This window comes from Hevea brasiliensis, chromosome 9 (genome assembly GCF_030052815.1).
Source record: "Hevea brasiliensis isolate MT/VB/25A 57/8 chromosome 9, ASM3005281v1, whole genome shotgun sequence".
In the NCBI taxonomy this organism is placed as follows: Eukaryota; Viridiplantae; Streptophyta; class Magnoliopsida; order Malpighiales; family Euphorbiaceae; genus Hevea; species Hevea brasiliensis.
The window spans coordinates 16,542,723-16,562,997 of NC_079501.1; the positions used below are offsets into that span (position 1 = coordinate 16,542,723).

At 34.6% G+C, this 20,275-nt stretch overlaps 2 protein-coding genes across 2 annotated transcripts; both read right to left on the bottom strand.

The window, feature by feature from the left end:
* Nucleotides 1–1,810: 1,810 nt before the first annotated feature.
* LOC110639585 (3-epi-6-deoxocathasterone 23-monooxygenase CYP90C1) lies at nt 1,811–8,966 on the bottom strand. The gene is given in 10 exon segments (XM_021790593.2): nt 1,811–2,172; nt 2,174–2,246; nt 2,350–2,477; nt 3,050–3,156; nt 3,430–3,508; nt 3,664–3,753; nt 6,334–6,606; nt 6,706–6,855; nt 6,953–7,277; nt 8,564–8,966. Coding segments are annotated over 10 exon segments (1,620 nt in total). The 5' UTR covers nt 8,812–8,966; the 3' UTR covers nt 1,811–2,025.
* A 5,852-nt stretch (nt 8,967–14,818) lies between these two features.
* On the bottom strand, nt 14,819–19,840 carry LOC110639578 (CDK5RAP1-like protein). Its single transcript, XM_021790579.2, has 3 exons — nt 19,472–19,840; nt 17,755–18,830; nt 14,819–15,884 (listed from the first exon to the last, which is right to left on the bottom strand). The coding sequence occupies exons 1-3, from the start codon at nt 19,771–19,773 to the stop codon at nt 15,379–15,381; spliced, it is 1,884 nt and encodes a 627-aa protein (XP_021646271.2). The 5' UTR covers nt 19,774–19,840; the 3' UTR covers nt 14,819–15,378.
* Between the last annotated feature and the right edge of the window lie 435 nt (nt 19,841–20,275).

A 20,275-nucleotide genomic window follows, 5' to 3' on the forward strand; every position in this document is an offset into this window, starting at 1 on the left:
GGCTATTATCTATCTCAAGCCAAGTATGTATCTGACTTACTTTCTCGAGCAGGCATCACTGATAGCAAAACAATATCAACCCCATTGGAGCTTAATTGCAAACTTACACCTCTTAAAGGCACTCTTCTTAATGATCCTACTTTATATCGACAGCTTGTCGGGAGTTTTGTTTATTTCATAGTTACTCGACCTGATATTTCATATGTTGTTCATCTGGTCAGCCAGTTTATGTCTGCTTCTCGCTCAACTCATTTCTCTGCAGTACTTCGAATCCTTCGTTATATCAAAGACACTCTTTTTCATGGTTTGCACTTTTCTGCTACCTCCTCCCTAGTATTATCTGGCTACTCTGATGCTAATTGGGCTGGTGATCTGACAGATCGTCGCTCTATAACTGGTTATTATTTCTTCTTGGGTAATTCTCTTATCTCTTGGCATAGTAAAAAGCAAACTGTTGCTGCACGTTCTAGCACAGAATCTGAATATCATGCTCTTGCTGATGCTACATCTGAATTACTTTGGTTACGGTGGTTATTAACTGATTTGGGTGTCACTTATTCTTCTGCCACAATGCTTCATTGCGATAATAGAAGTGCCATACAGATTTCTCATAATGATGTATTTCATGAGCGTACCAAACACATCGAAATTGATTGTCATTTTGTATGTCATCATGTTGCTCATAGCACCATATGTTTGATTCCTGTCTCCTCTGTCAGCCAAACCGCTGATATATTTACCAAAATGCATCCTCCCGCTCGCTTTCAGGATCTCTTAAGCAAACTCAAGTTGGCACATGTGCTACCACCTTGAGTTTGAGGGGGGGGGGGGATGTTAGCATAATTACAACAATTAGCATGATTATAGGAGATTTGTGTAGCATAATTATAGCAATTATTATTCTTGTCTAAATTAGCTCATATTCTCATGTATAAATAGATGTAATATCTCTGTAAATAATACACAGATAAGTACACAATCATTTCCTTCATTACTTGTATTCTTTCTTCTAACACCCCATTTGTCTGATTTTCTCAAGACATTCTGAATGCGAAGCCGACATCTTGGTTTTGAATGTCACCAGTCAGAGGCAAAGAAGCGGAAAGCCCAGTTGCAGGAGGCTAAAGGAAAGAAAATTATCAAGAGAGTAGAGCACAAGATAGCTGCAGTGGCAAGAGAGAGAGCTTGGGCCCAAAGACTGGCAGAGCTACAGCAGCTCGAGGAAGAGAAGAAAAAATCAACGTTTTAGTTCTTTTTTGCTAGATTTAATATGCGTAAGCTAATGATGCTTTTCCCATTTTTAGTCTTAGCTTTTGTAAGTTTCTGATTTGGTTGTTTTTTCTCGACTATTGATCGGGTTAACAAGTAGTGATCTCAATGGTATTGTCTCAAATGAATTTGATTGCATTTCTTTGTGCACAATAAGTCTTGAACTTAGGCAGGAGTACAGGATTAGGAAAGCGCATTTTGCATCGATGGAGGTGCACTGGGTGAGTTTTTACTGGTTCCCTGTTCACCTCGTCTTCACAAAGTTAATGTAAACAAGATACGTTGCTACTTTCTTGGCAAAATGAATTTTTGTTATTTTGGCACTCACTGATTTGTGTCTTATTTGGATTTCTTTGTTGAATAAAAAAGAATGTCAATAATTTTGATTCAACAATTAACCTTTATTTATTTTTTTTTACTTACTTTAAAGGTAGAAAAGAATCAAAGGATTTTCATGTAATATTTGAAAACTCTGAAAATGGGAATTTGCCTTGTTTTCACCTACAGCAATTGAGTGTTTGCATTCAGGTATAAACCAAATTCTTTATTTATAGAAGGAAAAGAAATTGCAAATTGGCCTAGCAATAGTACAAGAGTTGACCGCTAAGCCCAACATATAATTGAAAGTTATTGCATGAGGGCGCAAGAGTACATTTCCTCTTTTTCCTCCATCTCCATCTAATAACAAAGCAAAGTGACCCTCCTTACTGCTTCAAACAAGCACAAATGTTAGATACAAATCATCCCCACTTGCAGTCAATTCTCATTTCTGTATACGCAGTGGCCTCCTACCTCATCTTCTGTATAGCCTTGTCCATCGTTTCGTTTCATTTCCTTTATATTCCCAATTCTACAAGGGTTAATCATCATCATCATTGGTGGTGGTTGAGTTTCTGCAGCTTTTGACTTTTATGGGAAGCTTCCTACTCATCTTCACCGTTGGAAAGTAGATAATGTTGTCCTTTTCAGCTGCCCATCTGCATAATTGACAAGCATATAATGACCAAAACTTGGTTTCAAATTTCAGAAATAATAGCTACCTGGTTTAATTCAGAGAGGAAAAATAAAGAAAAAATTTACTGGTATGTAGTGACTAGATGGTGAAGGAAGATTGATATTTCAAGCCTGGATAGTTCTAGTCCAGGGCACAGCCTCTGTCCTCCACCAAAAGGTGTAAAGCAGTTGTTGTTAACCGCTGCTCCTGTTTTCTGCAATGGAATGGTGTGAAAGTGAGTGATATAGTTCAACATTTATTGGATTAAATAAGGATAATTATGTTAATTTTTATTCACTCAAATCAACATTCAGTCAAAGATAGAGTTTTGGTAATGTCATTATCTTGGCTGAATTGCAAAATATGGCCAAAAACCAAGTCAATTGATCAATATAGAAGTAAATGATAATGACTAATTTAACTTAGGGTTTAGCGCACTGCAGACTTAATGAGTGTAGTGGTAAATATATCTATCAGTGTACGTAACCCAGATCCAAGTTCACATATACTGTTATAAAAAAAAAAAAAAAAATACTTTGAACACTTTGCTAGATAAGGACAATATAATTTTTTTTAACATAAAATTATTAACCTCCAATTGAATTCTAACTTGATACTTAATAAATTTTTAAGTAATCAATAAAAGGGTAGTTCAACACATGAGACATTTTCAATTTATAAATTTAAAAAAAAAAAGATGTACATAATTTTACCCATATTTTGTAAAGAGACTGTTTCCATAATAAATTTATAAGCAATTGATGTTAAAATATTTATAAAAGTTACCTCCCATCTCCAAGGATCAAAGTGAAAGGGGTTCTCATAATTTTCTTTGTCCATATGAACAGAAGTAAATGATGCTAAGACACACCATCCTTGTGGAATCAAATTGCCTGCAAAATCAACCACAAATAAGTTCTGTTTAATAAAAAAGAAAAGATCTGGTAAAATCTCTCAAGTCTCTCTCTTCTTCTTAATTACAGCAACTCAAAAAACATGAAATCAAGATTTGCTTTTCCATGCAGTTAAAGAAATAAAATCACATGTGAATTGGGTTAATTCTTGGAGTCTGTCTAGGAGCACGTATTAAAAAGAAAGAAAATGGTCCTAATTATTTTATATGTTATGAGTCAAACTCCATAAAATAAAAATAAATTGACACACACCTTTGATTTCTACATCCTTGAGAGCTTTCCTCCAAACCCCATTAATTATATTTGCCATTCTAAGAGTTTCACTGATCACCTAATACGTCAAAAATAATAACTAAGAAATCTATACACTTTTTTTTATTAAAAAAAAAAAAGCATGAAATGTTGAGATTTTGTACTTTAATAAATAATACCCTAATTTTCATCTTAATTATTAATTCACTTCTCACGTTTGAAGTGAAGACTTACATTTTGGGTAAATCGCACGAACATGTAGTCTGCCCAATCATAATCATCCCCAGATTCAGTCTTCTGCCTCTTCAATTCCATGTTCTCCTCCTGCATATATCATTAATAAATAAATAAAAATTCCATTTAGAAAAATTATTTAATATCAGATATTTCTTTCATGAATATGGTTAAATCATTTCTAAAATCATCAAATTACAAATTTTAAATCCTCAAATATGTATGTGTGTAAATTCTCGAAGGTAATACAAGTGATGGCGATGACACACGATGGCTACAGTGGTTTCAACCCTCACGACACGGAGTTAATGGGTGGTCCTCTGCCGACTGCCGCTCACATCCTAAATCGTACGCACAACTAAAGATCTATTTAATATTATTGTTAAAATTATTATTAAAAAAATTATTTTTTTTAAATATATTAATTAATAAATATTAAAAAATAATTTAAAATTAAATTTAATAAAATTTAAACATAAAAATATTAAAATAATAAAATTATTTTTTTTAATTATTCTTTTCAATAATATTTAAAATTACAACGATAATTTTAGACAACAGGCATTAAGTGGGGTTAATTATTCTTTTACACGTACTCATGTGTGCATGAAGAAAGCAACTTGTTGGAAAAAGTCAAATACTCTCACCATGTGTAATGGAGAGGACGTCCACACTGTCCCTTGTTCAAAATAATCCTAGCGGTTGGACAAAAGAAGCATAAAGCTTAATCGCGTGATGGATGGATAAATTACACCGACAGTATCCAAACTTATGGTATGCAATAATAAAGTACCTTTCCTTAATTTATAACAAAAAAATCTCATAATCTTTAATTTCCTCAACATAAAATTCCTCATAACTTATAATAACTAGTTTTCAAGTAGGAGTAAGCACTATTTGATTTGAACTGAATAAATCAAATTAAATTATCTTAATTCAGTAATTCAATTTGATTTTTAAGATAATTCAGTTTGGTTCGGTTCGATTTGATTTTGAAGAGAAAAAAATTAATTAAACCGAATCGAATCAAATTACTTTATTAATTTTTAAATTGATTTATTTTTATAGAAAATTTATGAATTATATGTAATTTTTTATATATAAATTATTTGATTTTATTGAATAATAGTTATTAGGTTCAAACTAAGGTCAAAATCATATCAAATAACTTAAAAATCAAATCTAAATTAAAAAATACATTAAAACTAAAAAACTGATCGGTTCAAACCGAACTGAATCGAAATAGAGTGATTCGGCTAGGTTTGATTTTTCATTTATTTCGATTCTGTTCGGTTTCTGAAATGTAGTAATTTAATTAATTCAGTTTTGATGATTCGATTCGATTCGATTAAATTCGGTTTGAATCGAATACTCAATCCTATTTCCTGGTAATCTTTACTTATGTGGCATTTGTTTTATTAAAAAATTATATTCTCTTTCTTAATTTGATGCTTATTAAAACAATTTTAAAAAAATTTAAAATATTATTTTATAATTAATTTCTCTCTCTACATTCTTTCTTTTTTGTTATTCTTTACCTTCTCTCTCACACTTATTCTCCTCATTTATCCCTCCTCTCTTGCAACTACTCACTTCCATAGAACCCATCTCAAAGATGAACCCACGCAAACTTGTTTTCACACAAAACACGAATGGCTCTTCAAGTGCCTAATGGCTCTTCAAGTGCCTCTTGGCACTCTCAATTATCCTAAGCACAAATAAAGAAAAACCCTCAAAGTTCTTTTTCAATCTCTCCATACTTGGTAAAGAAAGGCAGAACGCCAAGAGCACAAAATGCAATTCGCATGCTTCACACAAAGCCCAAGAGTACAGAATCACATCTTTAAGTTCTTTCTACAAGAGCATTGAAAGTTATCCTGTAACATAATCAAACTTTCACTTTATGCTTTTCCTCCTCTCTCCCCCAATCGCAAATTCAAGATTTCAATATCAAAATACTATTCTGATTGGGTCTCAGAAATGAAAAATTACTCCTTATGCCATTTTTACACTCCTAATCTCAAGTCCAAATTTCTTGCCCAAATACTCCAAACAACCTATGTACAGGCCATGTCTCTAATCTCAACAAGCTGTTGTTTTGTAGATTATTTTATATTGGTATCACTGTTAGTTGATTCAGTATTGAGGGGGCTGGATGGGTGTGAGTTGGTGAGGGACATGAGAGGTGAAAGAGGCAGCAAGCTAGATTGAAGATGAAGTTAGGTTGTGAAGGTTAGCCAAGGGTGCTATTTGGTCTTGGCACAAGTTGGTGAGAGTGGTCAGTGTTGAGGGAGCTGAGTAAGGTTTAAAACGTGTAAAGGGTTTTTGTGTAGGGGAAGAGGAGAGGCTGGATGTAACCGGAAAGGGAGAGGCATTTGGGAGAAAAAGAATAAGGGAGGACAGAGAGAAAGTGGAGAGAAATTAACTATAAAATATTTTTTCTAATAAATTAATTTTTAGTATCAAATTTAGAAAGTATAATTTTTTAATAAAATAAATGTCATGTGAACCAAAAATTATTAGAAAACAGGTTATGGGGGTTTTATATTAATAAAATTAAAAATCAAGTGATTTTCTATTATAAATTAAAGATGAGGTACCTTACTATTACAAATCCTTAAATTCGGGTTGGATCAGTATAATTTACCCTTTGATGGATAGATGACTTACTATGATTTGTTTTAGAGCGACGGGACAGTCACTGAGGAATTTCACAGCTAGGGTCATTGCCATGGGTACAGTCTCTTCTCCTGGGATCATCATCTCTACGATATTGTCGCAGATGGAGTCCAACGGTAGAGATTGTTTCTCATTTGTTTCACCATAGTCACGCAAAAGCAAGTCCACAGTATCTTTAATGTTACCCTTGTCATCTGATCTTTCCATGGCTATTTTCCTTTCCTCTACGATCTTCTTCACCATCTTCAATAACTTCTCCCTGGCCTGCATCACCAAACGAGCAATCCATTACAAAAACATAGCTAAATGGCACTCCGGGATTCAGGGTATTAAACCCTGAGTTCTTGCGCAACAAGAAGTTACCTTTAAAGATTTATACAGTCTAGTTCCCGGGAATTTGACTGGTAAACAGATTAACGCTTTGATGAATTCTTCGAATTCTTTCTTTAGAAATTCTAAATCATGGCCTGGACCAACGCTCATTAATACCTTAACCAAAACTTGGAAGGTAATCTGAGAAAATCCAAGAAAGCAAAAACTTGATTAGAGTTTATAATATAAATCATTTAAATGGATATAGGAATGGAGATAAAGATGGGGAGAGAGAGACCTTTTTCGTTTCTTCTTGGACGAGTATAATATCCAGGTCCTGCCAAGAAGACAAGGTGAGTTTGACAGCGTTTTCAATGTCTTTGGTAATTCTGGATTTGAACTGCGGCGATCTCAAGAAGCCGCCGATAAGTGCATGAAGTTTCTTGTGCAGATTTCCATTCATTTGAAGTATAGAAAACTCTCCAAGCAAATCCCTGACTGTTTTAGGATAAGCAGGGATGAACACATTGCCATGGTTTTGTAAAACCACTTTGTTCACTTCCGGATCTGTGGACACTATGATGGGTGTTCCAAGAATATGAGTTTTAAACACCTTCCCATATCTGTGAAAAAGAGAAAAAAATTCAGCCTTTTCATTGAATGAAAGAAAAAGGAAAATGTCATTTCAAGTAGGGAAGCTGATGAGAACAATGGAGATATATAAGGACTGTGGTTACTGACTGCCCAAGCAATTAGCCCTAGAGTTGCGGTGAGCAAGTAACCTAAATATGGCCTAGTCAGGTCAGGCCAGGCTTTACTTTGTTTTCTTTCTTTAACGGCTCAATTCTGTTTAAAAAATTTTTCTGAATTTAACATACAAATATATGAATTTTATATATTTAATAAATAAATTTTATATTTTGATTTACGGTAGACTGAGACATATCCATCGAGCGTTCAAGTTTTTGCTATGCATATATTGTCACATTCGTTTCTGATCAGCAGTAAATTAAAAAAAAATCATTTTCTTCTGGAAAACGTGGATCTTTATAAGGTAGGTTGGCTGCTTGCTAACAACTGCCTTGGAATATCAAGTTAATTATGTCTACCGTCTAAAATACTAGTTATGTCAATTAAATACAGTTACAGAAATTTAATACGACGATAAATGCATTTAAAAATATAAAATTATTATATTGTGATCGGTTTTGTTTCAACTATCAACATGGAGATTTGGTGCAATGGCTATATAATATATACACTAGTGAACAACTATGGCTAAACATGTTGGTCAAATATAACAGGAAAAATACCATTAATATCTGTGCATGACTAGTCTTATAAGTATAAAGATCTCATTCTCACTTCTTGACCAGCTAAGTGATTATCGAGATCCAGCAACCACATATATCTGCGGTAGATATAGAAGATAGAGATGCTTGAGCGTCAATTCTTTTACCTAACTGACTCCCCAAGACAATAATGTTGAAAATGAAGTATATAATAATCAAGCAATTTAATTAATTAATAATGACCTATACTCAAGTTAAATAAGCTTGAAAAACTTAGAACCTTAATTAATATTTACATATTTAAGAAAAATTAATTTCTTCATTGCACCATGCATGCGCATGGATCTACTAATTTATCTTAATATAATGACCATATCATCAACATTACCACGATCATTGATCTGTTCGATTAAATAACAAAAATAATGATCATATAAAACATTGATTAATTAATGATGATCAAAGTAATGCTGGTGATTGGTAATATATACATCCCATGTTTTGATATGAGAAAGAGAGGGAAAAGATAGCGAGCAATAGATGAAGAAGAAGAAGATTATGAGATCTTGGAAGGCCCAAAAGCAGAAGAAATTATTTAAAATGAGAGATAAACTTACAGTGATTTTCGTTTGTCCATGAAAGTAACAGGCTGAGAGGTGTAACCACAGGCAATAAACTCCAGAGTTTCACCAAGAAAAGGCCAACCCAAGTTTCCCTTTGGAATAATAGCTTGACATTTCTTTTCTATTTTCTTCTTCTCCTTGACGAAGAACCACCAACACCACCATCCCACGAGTAAAAGAAAACACATGAAAACCCAGGAATCCATATCTTTATTCTCATCTGAAAACCCTAGCAAAGACATGGATGAAGCAGAAACACCATGCAGGTGCAAAGAGATATGAGGGAAGAGAGGAAAAGTAAATAATTTCCTTGGAGGCTAGAGAAAAATAAAGAGGAGGGGAGACAGAAATCTAGAGTGGATCTGGAGCTTCAAAGTATCAGAGCTTTAATCTTCACACTGTTCATGCCTCAATCTTTATCAATTACCTGCCAAAGTGCCAATGTCAACTCCTAAATTTTTTTTTTTTTATTATATAACAAAAACTTAAAAGAGACTGAAATTACAAACAAGAGAGAAACAAAAGCTATATTTTGCAAAGCTTGAAAATAAAACAAAGAAATATGACTAGAGTCATGTCTAAGAATCTATCTCCACCACCTTAATTTGGAACTAGAGGCTACAACAGATTGTTTGAGAGACTTGGTTTCAGCCATGAAAGGAAGCGCACCTCAAACACCAAATATAATCGAGCAAATTTCAATAAGATCAAAAATTTTGAGTGAGCAGAAGTCAAGAATTATAGAAACCTAGCTTTGATATCATGAAATCAAAGTGTTTCTTTTTTTTTTTTTTTTCTGTTCTGTATTCTTTCTCTGATTTTTCAGAGTTCATATATTTAAGGTAAAATCTTGATTTTGACAGCTAGTTTAATCACCATACATAATTCTAACATTAATAAAAATTACCAACAGATTAGGAAGGTAAATGAACCATTTTCCCAACACAGATGAGCATATTACGTATATATACTTTCATTAGAACTTTTTCTTTTTAAATAACTCTGTCCTTCAGATTTTTTAATAACTCTAAACTTCATCAATTAAATTAATTTTTCACTTGCCTATTATTTTTTGAATTGAATCAAAATTGGCCCTTGGTTTAATTAAATTATGATAAATTTAGACATTATTTTATTTTAATTTCTAATAAAAAAAAATAAAGGATCTAATACAAATTTTTTAAAAAAGAAAAAATAATTTTTGAATCATGTCGATTTCAATACAGGTTTAAGGGGTTAGAACTCGTCCTTATACCCTAGTTCTGAACTAATTCACGAACCTTGATTTGACCTTGTTCACAATTCGGATCAACCGTAATTGGGTTTACTTTGTTTAATTAATAATTAGTTAAAAAATAAAGCTTAATTATATATAGTAATCATTTTTTTTTAGAAAATAATTATTTTCTTTATCGGTAGATTTCTTATCTTTAATTTTCTTATCCATCCTTTTACTAGATATGCCAATTATTAGGTGATAATAACAAATTTTCTTTAAGTAGCTATTAAAATTATAGAATTTCATTTTTAAAATTAGAAATTGTAATTTATAATTAATAGTAAACTTTCTATTAATTGCCAAGTTATTATTTGAATGAATGATATATAGAAATCATTTATTCTATCATAAAATATTAAACTATTAAGGAAATTTTTGGGAGGACCACCCATTTTTATTTCTATTTTTAGTTTTTAAATTTATAATTTTAAACAATTTATCAAACACTATTACTGAGGCATTCATTGCACACAATATTAGCAATGAAACCTGAAATTCATGTAAGTTATTGTAAATAAATTTGAATTAAATAAAAAAAATATTTCAATAAACTTATGTAGAAAGCTATTAATTACCCACCTTCAATGCATAGTGTAGTGTAGTATTAAATGGTTGACGTCCAAATATTCTTGAATCTCTAGAGCTGAAATAAATCAAATCAATAAAAGAATTAATGAGATTTTGAAGAATTTAACTAATTATTATATGACTTATTCAATATTCAACAAATGAGACTGAATAATTCATATTCACAGTATATATAATTATTTAAATAATATAGTATTTATGTTTACCTGCAATTACAAATCTTTTTTTTTTCTTTATTTCTCCTTACTTCTCCAATTACGTTTACACTTACATTTGTTTTTAGTTGGCTATTTAAGATTTCTTTTTTCATTTTATTTATCATAATTATACATTTCTATACTTGGTTAGTATAATTCTAATTACGTTAGGGTTTCCTTATATATAAATGACTGTTTAACGTTTTTACGTATATTTGATATATATGGTTACTGAAAAACAAGATACATTTGGATTTTCCATATATAGATATAAGTGTTTAAATGTTTCCATAATAATAATAATAATAATAATCTTACAAATAATCTTACTTATGCTATCTATAGATGGGAGTGAATATTAAAGAAATTAAAGGAAGGACAATAGAGATAATAAAATTCTTAATTATTTTATTTTTTAATTTTATTTATTTATTTTTTCACTTGCGCCTTCTTCATCTGCATGAAACTCGTTCATATTTCATTCCATGTTTTCGACGTCTCTGTAGTGACTCATCTGCTGGATGGATACCATTTGCTATGGCTGCACTTAAAAGGATTGTGGTCCTTTGCTTTCAATTATTGTGAATTTGTTGTATTATGTTGATCATGATTCATGAGGCAATCAACAAGAGGATCCCATGATAGAGACACAATGTGCTAGTGCTAAATTTTAAATTTTTCTTTAACTACTTCTAGTCACACATATAACTCCGCCTAAGTAGTTTGCGCTTAGCCGGTCCCAAGCCCGGATAAAGGAGGAGGGTTGCGGTAGGTGACAACCAGCGTAAAAATTTCGTCACACCCTATGATATGGATTCAAATGATATAAACGTTGGGGTGTCCTCTACTAACGACGCGCTACATCGGAGCCCGGGTGTAGTGATAAATATGCAAGGGTGTAGGGCGTTCAGAAAGCGGCAGCGCCATGCAGCGCCGGGTGTGGTGTTAAGTGAGCAAGGGTTCCCACATCATGGGCGGGTGTGGGTAAAGAAGTTAGTCCATAAGGCGGATAATAGAACAAATAGTGGAGCAGAACACAAGATAGACATAGAAAATAATAGAAGTTATCATAGAAGGAGACCCATTAGGAAGGATCAGGAGAGGAGGAGGATCTGGGTTGGTACTTGGATTGTTGGATCACTTACATGAAAATTAATGGAGCGTGTGGATACCTTGGAAAGGAGAAGGGTGAAAATTGCTTGCATTCAGGGAGACTAAATGGGTAGGAGAGAAAAGTAAGGAAGTGGGTAATTCAGGGTACAAATTGTGGTTTACCTGAAAGGAGAGAAACAAGAACTGAGTGGGTATAATCATAGACAGGACATTGAAAGACGCAGAGTAATGAAAAGAGTAGGAGATAGAATTATACTAGTAAAGCTAGTACTAGACGGAGAAACAACAAATATAGTTAGTGCTTATGCCCCACAAATAGGACTAGACGGTGAGAGTAAACAAAGGTTTTGGGAAGATATGGATGATTTAATGCAAAGCATACGAATGAAGAGAATGTTTTCATTGGTGGAGATTTGAATGGACATGTAAGTGATAGGTAAGGTTATGAGAATGTTCATGGAGGTTTTGGTTTTGTGATCGAAATGAGGAGGGAAAAAGCATCCTGGATTTTCTATGGCATACGACCTAATACTAGCAAATACCTACTTTATAAAAGAGAGTCACATTTAGTGACTTTCAAAAGTGGGCAACATAGAAGCCAAATTGACTTCCTCTTAACCGGAAGACAAATGAGCTCTATGCAAGGATTGCAAGGTCATTCCAGGAGAGGCCTTAACAAGTCAACATAGGTTGGTGGTCTTGGATGTCAAGTTTAGGAACAATTCAAGTAAGGTCAGAAGAAATAGTGTAGCTCGAACAAAGTGGTGGGAGTTCAAAGGAGTAAAGCAAGTGAAGTTCAAAATGAGCTTCTTGAGTCCAAGTATGGAAGCTAGATATGGAGGCCAATGATATGTGGATACAAATGGCATCAAAGATTAGAGAAGTAGCTAGAAAAGTACTTGGGAGTCTAAGGACATGGACCACCCTCAAAAGAGATGGTGGTGGAATGAGGAAGTACAAAAGCGTTGAAGAGAAAAAGGGAATGGTATAAGAAATTACCTAAATGTGACAATAATGAGGCATATGAACAGTACAAGATAGCAAAGAAAGAGGCAAAAAAGGCAGTTAGCCAAGCAATAGCACAGGCCTTTGAAAAGTTATATGAGAAACTTGGAACTAAAGAAGGGGAGAAAGATATTTATAGATTAGCAAGGAGTAGAGAAAGGAAATGTCAAGCTCTCAATCAAGTTAGGTGCATTAAGGATAAAGAAGGAAAAGTGTTGGTGAAAGATGAGGACATTAAAGAAAGATGGAGAAATTATTTTAATGATCTCTTTAATAATAGTCAAAATAGAAATAGTGTGAATATAGATTATATAACAATAGAAAAGAATATAAATTATACTAGAAGGATTAGATCTTTAGAAGTAAAGGAAGCATTTAAGAGAATGAAAGTAGGTAAAGCTGTGGACAGATGAAATACCAATTGAAGTGTGGAAGTATTTGGGAGATATGGGAGTGGCATGGTTAACTAAATTATTTAATAAGATTCTAAACTCAAAGAAAATGCGATGAATGGAGGAAGAGTATTTTAGTACCTATTTTTAAAAATAAGGAGACATACGAGTTGCTCAAACTATAGGGAATTAAACTCATGAGCCATACTATGAAGTTGTGGGAGAGAGTTGTGGAGCATCGACTACGTCATGATACTTCTATCTCTCTCAATCAATTTGGTTTCATGCACAGTCGTTCAACTATGGAAGCGATCTTTCTCATTAGAAGCTTGATGGAGAAATATAGAGATGGGAAGAAAGATCTACACATGGTTTTTATTGATTTGGAGAAGGCTTATGATAGTGTTCCAAGAGAGGTCTTATGGAATGCGTTAGAACAAAGAGGGTATCTATTAGGTATATACAAGTATTGAAAGATATGTATGAAGGAGCAACTACTATTGTGCGCACAGGGAGGGGACACAAGAGATTTTCCGATCTCAATTGGATTACACCAAGGATCGACCATAAGCCCTTACCTTTTTACATTAGTTTTAGATGAACTGAAACATATACAAGAGAGTATTCCTTGGTGCATGATGTTTGCGGATGATATTGTTCGATAGATGAGACACGAGAAGGAGTCAATAGGAAGCTAGAACTTTGGAGAAGTACTCTAGAGTCAAAGGGTTTTAAGTTAAGTAGAACGAAGGCAGAATACATGCATTGCAAGTTCGGTGAAGGCCAAGCGGTGATAGAGAAGGATTTAGTTTGAATAGAGTGGTACTGTCCAAAAGTAATCACTTTAAATATCTAGGCTCAGTCCTTCAAGTAGATGGGGGATGTGAGGAGGATGTTAGTCATAAGATTAAAGCCGGATGGTTGAAGTGGAGACGTGCCACGGGAGTTTTATGTGATCGTAAGATTCCCAATAAATTAAAAGGAAAATTTTACCGTCTGACCATACGATCGGCTATGCTATATGGTAGTGAGTGTTGGGCACTGAAAGAGTCGTATGCATCTAAGATAAGAGTTGCAGAGATGAGAATGTTAAGGTGGATGAGTGGCCATACTAGACTAGATAAAGTCCGTAATGAAAGTATTAGAGAAAAGGTAGGAGTGGTGCCAATTGAAGATAAGTTGAGAGAAGGGAGATTGAGGTGGTTTGGTCATGTGAAGCGTAGACATACGGAGGCTCCAGTTAGACAAGTAGAGCACATTAGGCTAGAGGATAGAAAGAAAAAAAGGGGTAAACCTAAATTGACTTAGAGGAGAGTAGTACAGCATGACTTAGAAGCATTACACATTTCTGAGGATTTAACCCAAAATCGTTCAGAGTGGAAAAAGCGAATCCATATAGCCGACCCCAAATTTTTGGGATAAAGGCTTAGTTGAGTTGAGTTGAGTTACTTCTAGTCACACATATCAAATGAAATTAATATTTAGGATCGTCATATTAGTTATTTCTTCTTATATATACATGAATTTCACTTGCAAATCATGCAAAATGAAGTGTCTGAATCGTACGGCTGTCGTTCCTAATAACGGAGAATTCGCAAGTCCAGCAAAATTCAATGCCTTAAGCAAGTACGTGAAAGATGAGGTAAAACCAATATGCTCTCCAACCAGAGGAAAGGGATATAAAAGAAATTCTGCATTACTCAATTCTAACTTATGTGTCCACATATCTCTCAACCACTACTAAAGTTTATGCCCTTAATAGGTCATCAAGTTCTGGTTTCCCCAGAGATGCAAGTAATCAGCTCCAGGAAACAACATAGTAATTCCTTTGTTGTCAATGGAGCTCCTAGTAAAAACAATTACTCAAAAAGAATATGAAGATAGATAAATTTACACTTACAAAAACTCTTGAGAAGGATTATATTCTTGAGAGCATTGAAAATTTTGCAGATGAAGCTAAAATACAAAAACTGTTTTGACTCTAAGCCATTCTGAAGATGCAGACGGTAGCCGGAATCTCAGAACTCATCTTTATTGCATGCTTTCACACCCGAATCATTTTCATGGCAAGTCCAACCTAACACATTACTCCCTCTCCAATCAGGTTAGGACTGCATGCAAAAGTTTGAATCTCCCAATATGAAATATAAATACCAAGCTAGAAGAAGCCATCTTCTGATATTTTCACTGAAAATGGAAAATAGCATGCTATGTTCACATGCAGCTAGGTTTTCATCAACTTGCACAGGCAACAGCATCTTGATCTACACTGTTGTAAAATAAGCTCAATTTACTGATAGCAAGAGCTTCCCCAAAAAGTGATGCACGCGTAGATTTCAATATACGAACTTCCACGTAATCTCCAATGATCGGATTCTGCTTGTTATTCAAATCCTCATTTCGATTTGGCACTGGCAGATTGGAAAATGAAACTCTATGGCCTCTATCACTCTTGCCAATGAGTTCTGTATCTGGAGCTCTTTTGTTCAGCCCTTCCACTAACACTAGTTGGATAGTTCCAATCTGGGAGTCGTAACACTGACCAGTACTCTCACGGAAAGCCTCGATAAGTTCAGTAAGCCTCCTTTGCTTGACTTCATCGGGAACATCATCAACATAGTTCCTGTGGGCATGGGTCTTCTCCCTCATGCTATATGCGAACATGTATGCCATATCATAGCCAACAGCCCTAATGAGACTTAGTGTGTCTTTGTGTTCCTCTTCTGTTTCTCCACAGAAACCTGTAAAAAGGAATCTAAGTATTAAGAAGGCAATATCAAAACAAAGATCCAACTCCACTTGAAATGCAAGGCCCATGTATGATATAGATTGCAAATGTAGGAGCAATTCTCATGTACATCTAAAATCTAAATCAAAATTGAAAAGCTGAAATGAATGTTGATGAACAAGGAAGACAGTTAAAATTGAGGATATTTTAGCTTCTCATCACATATTATATTAGTTGAGGTAGTTAACATAAACATGTGGGCATGGATAGACCCAGCCAAGGGCCGGTTTAGAACCAAAACGGAACCGGACAAGAACCAGTCAAACTCGTCTTTGACTCAAACCATAAATGAACCAAACCGGAATTGAACCAAAATCAAACCGGATGATTTTGGGCCGAACCGCCTTTTTTCATTTAAAAAATTAAAAAATTATCTGGAAAATGGACTGTTCGATTTGGATCTTGATCAAACCAGAACCGTGGGGGGTTCACGGTTCCGGTTCTGGTTCACCCTTTAAGGTGAACAGGAACTGGCCCAGTGGCCGGGTCTAGGCATGGACGGACACAAAGCACACAACAATACGATCACTAAGTAGAACTGCATGTAAAAAATAGCACATAAATATGAAGCATGCCTAGGGAAATAAATAAAACCTATAAGATCCCTGCAGGAACAGGTATGAATGACATTACTATGTGGGATGAAGACAAAATCAACACCAGATGTTTCAAAAGATCATTAGGTCATTATTACACGTTCACTAGAAAGCAAATCTGGAAATTTATCCCAGAAATTTCAAGTTAAAGAAAGAAGCAAAAGTAAAAAATTGAGGTCAATTATACTATTAAAATTGAATTACTTATTCCTTTGAACTTTTAAGTAAAACAACAAAAATTACACTGTTTTTGACTTTTATTCTTTTCAAGCCAGTCTCTCCATCATCTCTCTTTTTCTCTCTCTCTCTCTGTTTATCTTTGAAAGAGAGAAATCCTTCATTCTTGAACACCAGTTTCGTCTTATGTTTATTATCAGCTCTATATTTTTAATCTAAAACATGGATAAAATAGGCACAGAAGTATAGAAGAGGCAATATCTAAACAGTAACTGGGTCATGCATGCTTGATTCTAACATCCATAACCTGAAAATGGTAACCCGATGTTAGTGACATTGATTCCAACATCACAGATGAAAGTGGAACCAGTTATGGGGTTTGAAGGTAAAGAGTGCATGAAAGAATATACGGCATTGAGTGTGTAGATCTATCAGTGCCCAAAAAGTAGGAGTCAACAATGTCGTTTGATAAGATTTCGCAGGCAACAAATACTAGGTCTAAAACTGTCCCATCAGAGGAATTTATGTCTCGATACCCAGATCATCGAACATGAGAAACCTCAAGATTGGGAGATCAGAGTAAAAGGAATAGGCTAAAGAATCAGATATCACAGTGATAAAGGAGCATGATAGATTTGATGGGTGTGTGTGAGGCAGATTTCTCTCAGAGCTCCAAGCTGGACCAAATTGGGTCACCACTTGTTCTAGTAGCTTGGAAAGGAGAATAAGTCCAAAACACTGCTATTTGGGGCCTACCAAGAAATTTTCTGCCTCATTTTTTTACCCGCCAGCGTGCCACATGGACAACACATCAAGAATGGCACATACCCTCAATTTTTGTTAAAATTATTACCAAATCAAAAGTATAGGGAGGAACTTGAAAACAATTTTTAAAATTGGGTATGAAAAATTAGAAAAAGTTCATGATAAATAGGATGATTAGGCTTTTTGTATGTAACTATCTAGGCATACAAGCAATGCAAAACATAGATTCCAGTTTAAGATTAAGAGCAAATCAAAATTTGTATACGTATATATGATCTCTCTTACCACATATGAAATCACTGCTTATCCCAACATCTGGCATGATTCTTCTTATCTTTTGCACAAGATCTAAGTATACCTCTCTAGTATATCCCCGACGCATTCTCTCAAGTACTGTGCTACTCCCAGTTTGTGCAGGTAAATGAATATATTTGCAGATATTATATCTGTCTCGCATAACATACAATAAGTCATCTGGGAAGTCTTTAGGGTGGGGTGATGTGTATCTGAACCGCATCTCAGGAAATTCAGTGGAAAGCCGATCCAATAGATCGGAAAAACGCAACCCCACCTTCTTCACCTTGCACATGCTGGAAAAGCCTTCACTAAATTTCCAATTTGATCCTGGTTCAGCTTCTTTGTCAATCCCAGATGTATCATTATAGCTGTTCACATTCTGACCAAGAAGAGTTACCTCTTTCACTCCTTCCTTCCAGAGTTCTGCCACCTCCTTCACTATTGAATCCACTGGACGTGACCGCTCTCTGCCTCTAGTAAATGGAACAATGCAAAACGAGCACATATTATTGCAACCCCTCATCACTGAGACAAAAGCACTAATTGAATTCTTGGAGATTCGAACTGGACTAATATCAGCATAAGTCTCTTCAAGTGAAAGTAGAGTATTGATCCCCTTTTGGCCATAGTCTACCTCCTCCAGTAATCGTGGTAAATCTCTGTAGGCATCAGGTCCACAAACCACATCAACCATCTTATCTGCATCAAGTATCTTGTCCTTCAACCTCTCAGCCATACATCCCAAAACAACCACCTTTGGAGGACTAAGTGACTGTGACCTTCCAATAGCAACGTTGCTCTTCCAATGTCTCTTTAGAAACCAAAAGTAATTAAGTCTCTGCCACACTTTGTGCTCAGCATTGTCCCTTATAGCACAAGTATTGATGAATATGATCTCAGCATTTTCAGGAACATCTACAACTTCACTATATCCAGCATCCTTCATAATAGATAGGACAATCTCCATATCATTGATATTCATCTGACATCCATAAGTCTCATGATAAATACGGCCTCTTGGATGAATTTCAGACTCTGGAGAAACTTCTGCAGCTGGTACAAGGCTAGACAGAAGAAAAAAAGAAAGAAAAGTTAGGATATGAGTTCTAATTCACACAACGCACCGCATTACTGTTATAAAATGAAATTTTGGTCAGAGAACATTAAAAATCCAGCATATAAACCTTTCAGAGCATTATTAATTACAGTAGACGATCATGACAGAGGAAATACCTGGAAAGAGGGAGCCATTAATCTTGAAAAAAAATCAAACCCTATCAAATTTACCGAGCAAAACTGCTTCGAATTTTAGCTCAACGTCTATTGATCCATATGAGTGCCAATAAAATAAATACCTTCCAGAGCATGTTCTTTAGATTTTTACTTTCCAGGGTATGTTCTTTAGATTTTTGGCCCAATATAAACAAAGATACCGAAGGCGGGCAGGGCATATTATTTAAGCTAAGGGATGCTACGACTACAAAACAAAATTGCGCGCACCCATATGCACATATGCGTACACACACGTAACCAGGGAGCAATTTTTTTGCTTCCACAACATAATGCACACTAAAGATGAGTAGCAATAGATACAAGAACTGAACTTTATCAGTATTAACAAGCGAAAATCGCAAAATTTGAAACAACCAGCAGAATTCCCCAAACACAATCAAACCGAGCTATAGAAATATGAGTGAGAACTCACTTGGGCTGTGTTTGGGCAGCAGAGAGAGCAGCCTGTGCGACGAAGTGGTGAAGACCTAGAACGTCGGTCTTATTAGACAAAGAATGGTGAGAGTGAGACAAGCTTCTGGAGAGATGAAGAAATAAGCTCTTTGTTTTGAGAGTCCAGTGGGCGAAATTGCCGTGGCAACGGGAATCGTAAACTTGGGGGGTTTTGGAGAAGAGAAATCTGAAGCCTAAAAAGAAGCATCGACCTTGGATTTTGAGGGAGCGGTGAGGCTGGCTCAGGATAGGTGAGAGAGATGAGGGGAGAGAAGACGCCATTAGAAGAAAAGAGCCTCAGATGAGCGAGTTGCAGCTGGTCTTCATATGTGTTCTCGGTTGGATAGGGATCGGCGTCGGCCTGCGGACTCTAAACCTCCCAAAACGCACCGTTTTATCAACTTTCTTTTTTGGATCATTATTCTTTAATTTATTGATCCTTTAAATAATTGAAATAAGAAATAATTATTAAGTATTAAAAATATATGCAACAAAGGATAAAAATTAAATAAGAATAAAAAAATAACATATAATTAATATGATTAAAATATAAAATAATAATTAATAGTTAATAAACTAAATAAACATTACCTTTAATGTATGAGGATTATATATTTATATGTTATCCTTCCGAACTTTTCTCTCTTTTACAAGTTCTACAAATGAATTTTATTATTTAATAAAATTTAGATTAAATTTTATTTAGGGATTTGTGCATCCCTCAATTAAAAATTTTTTTTTATAAGAGAATTGAAGAAATTAAGGCTTAAGGGGTAATTTTTTT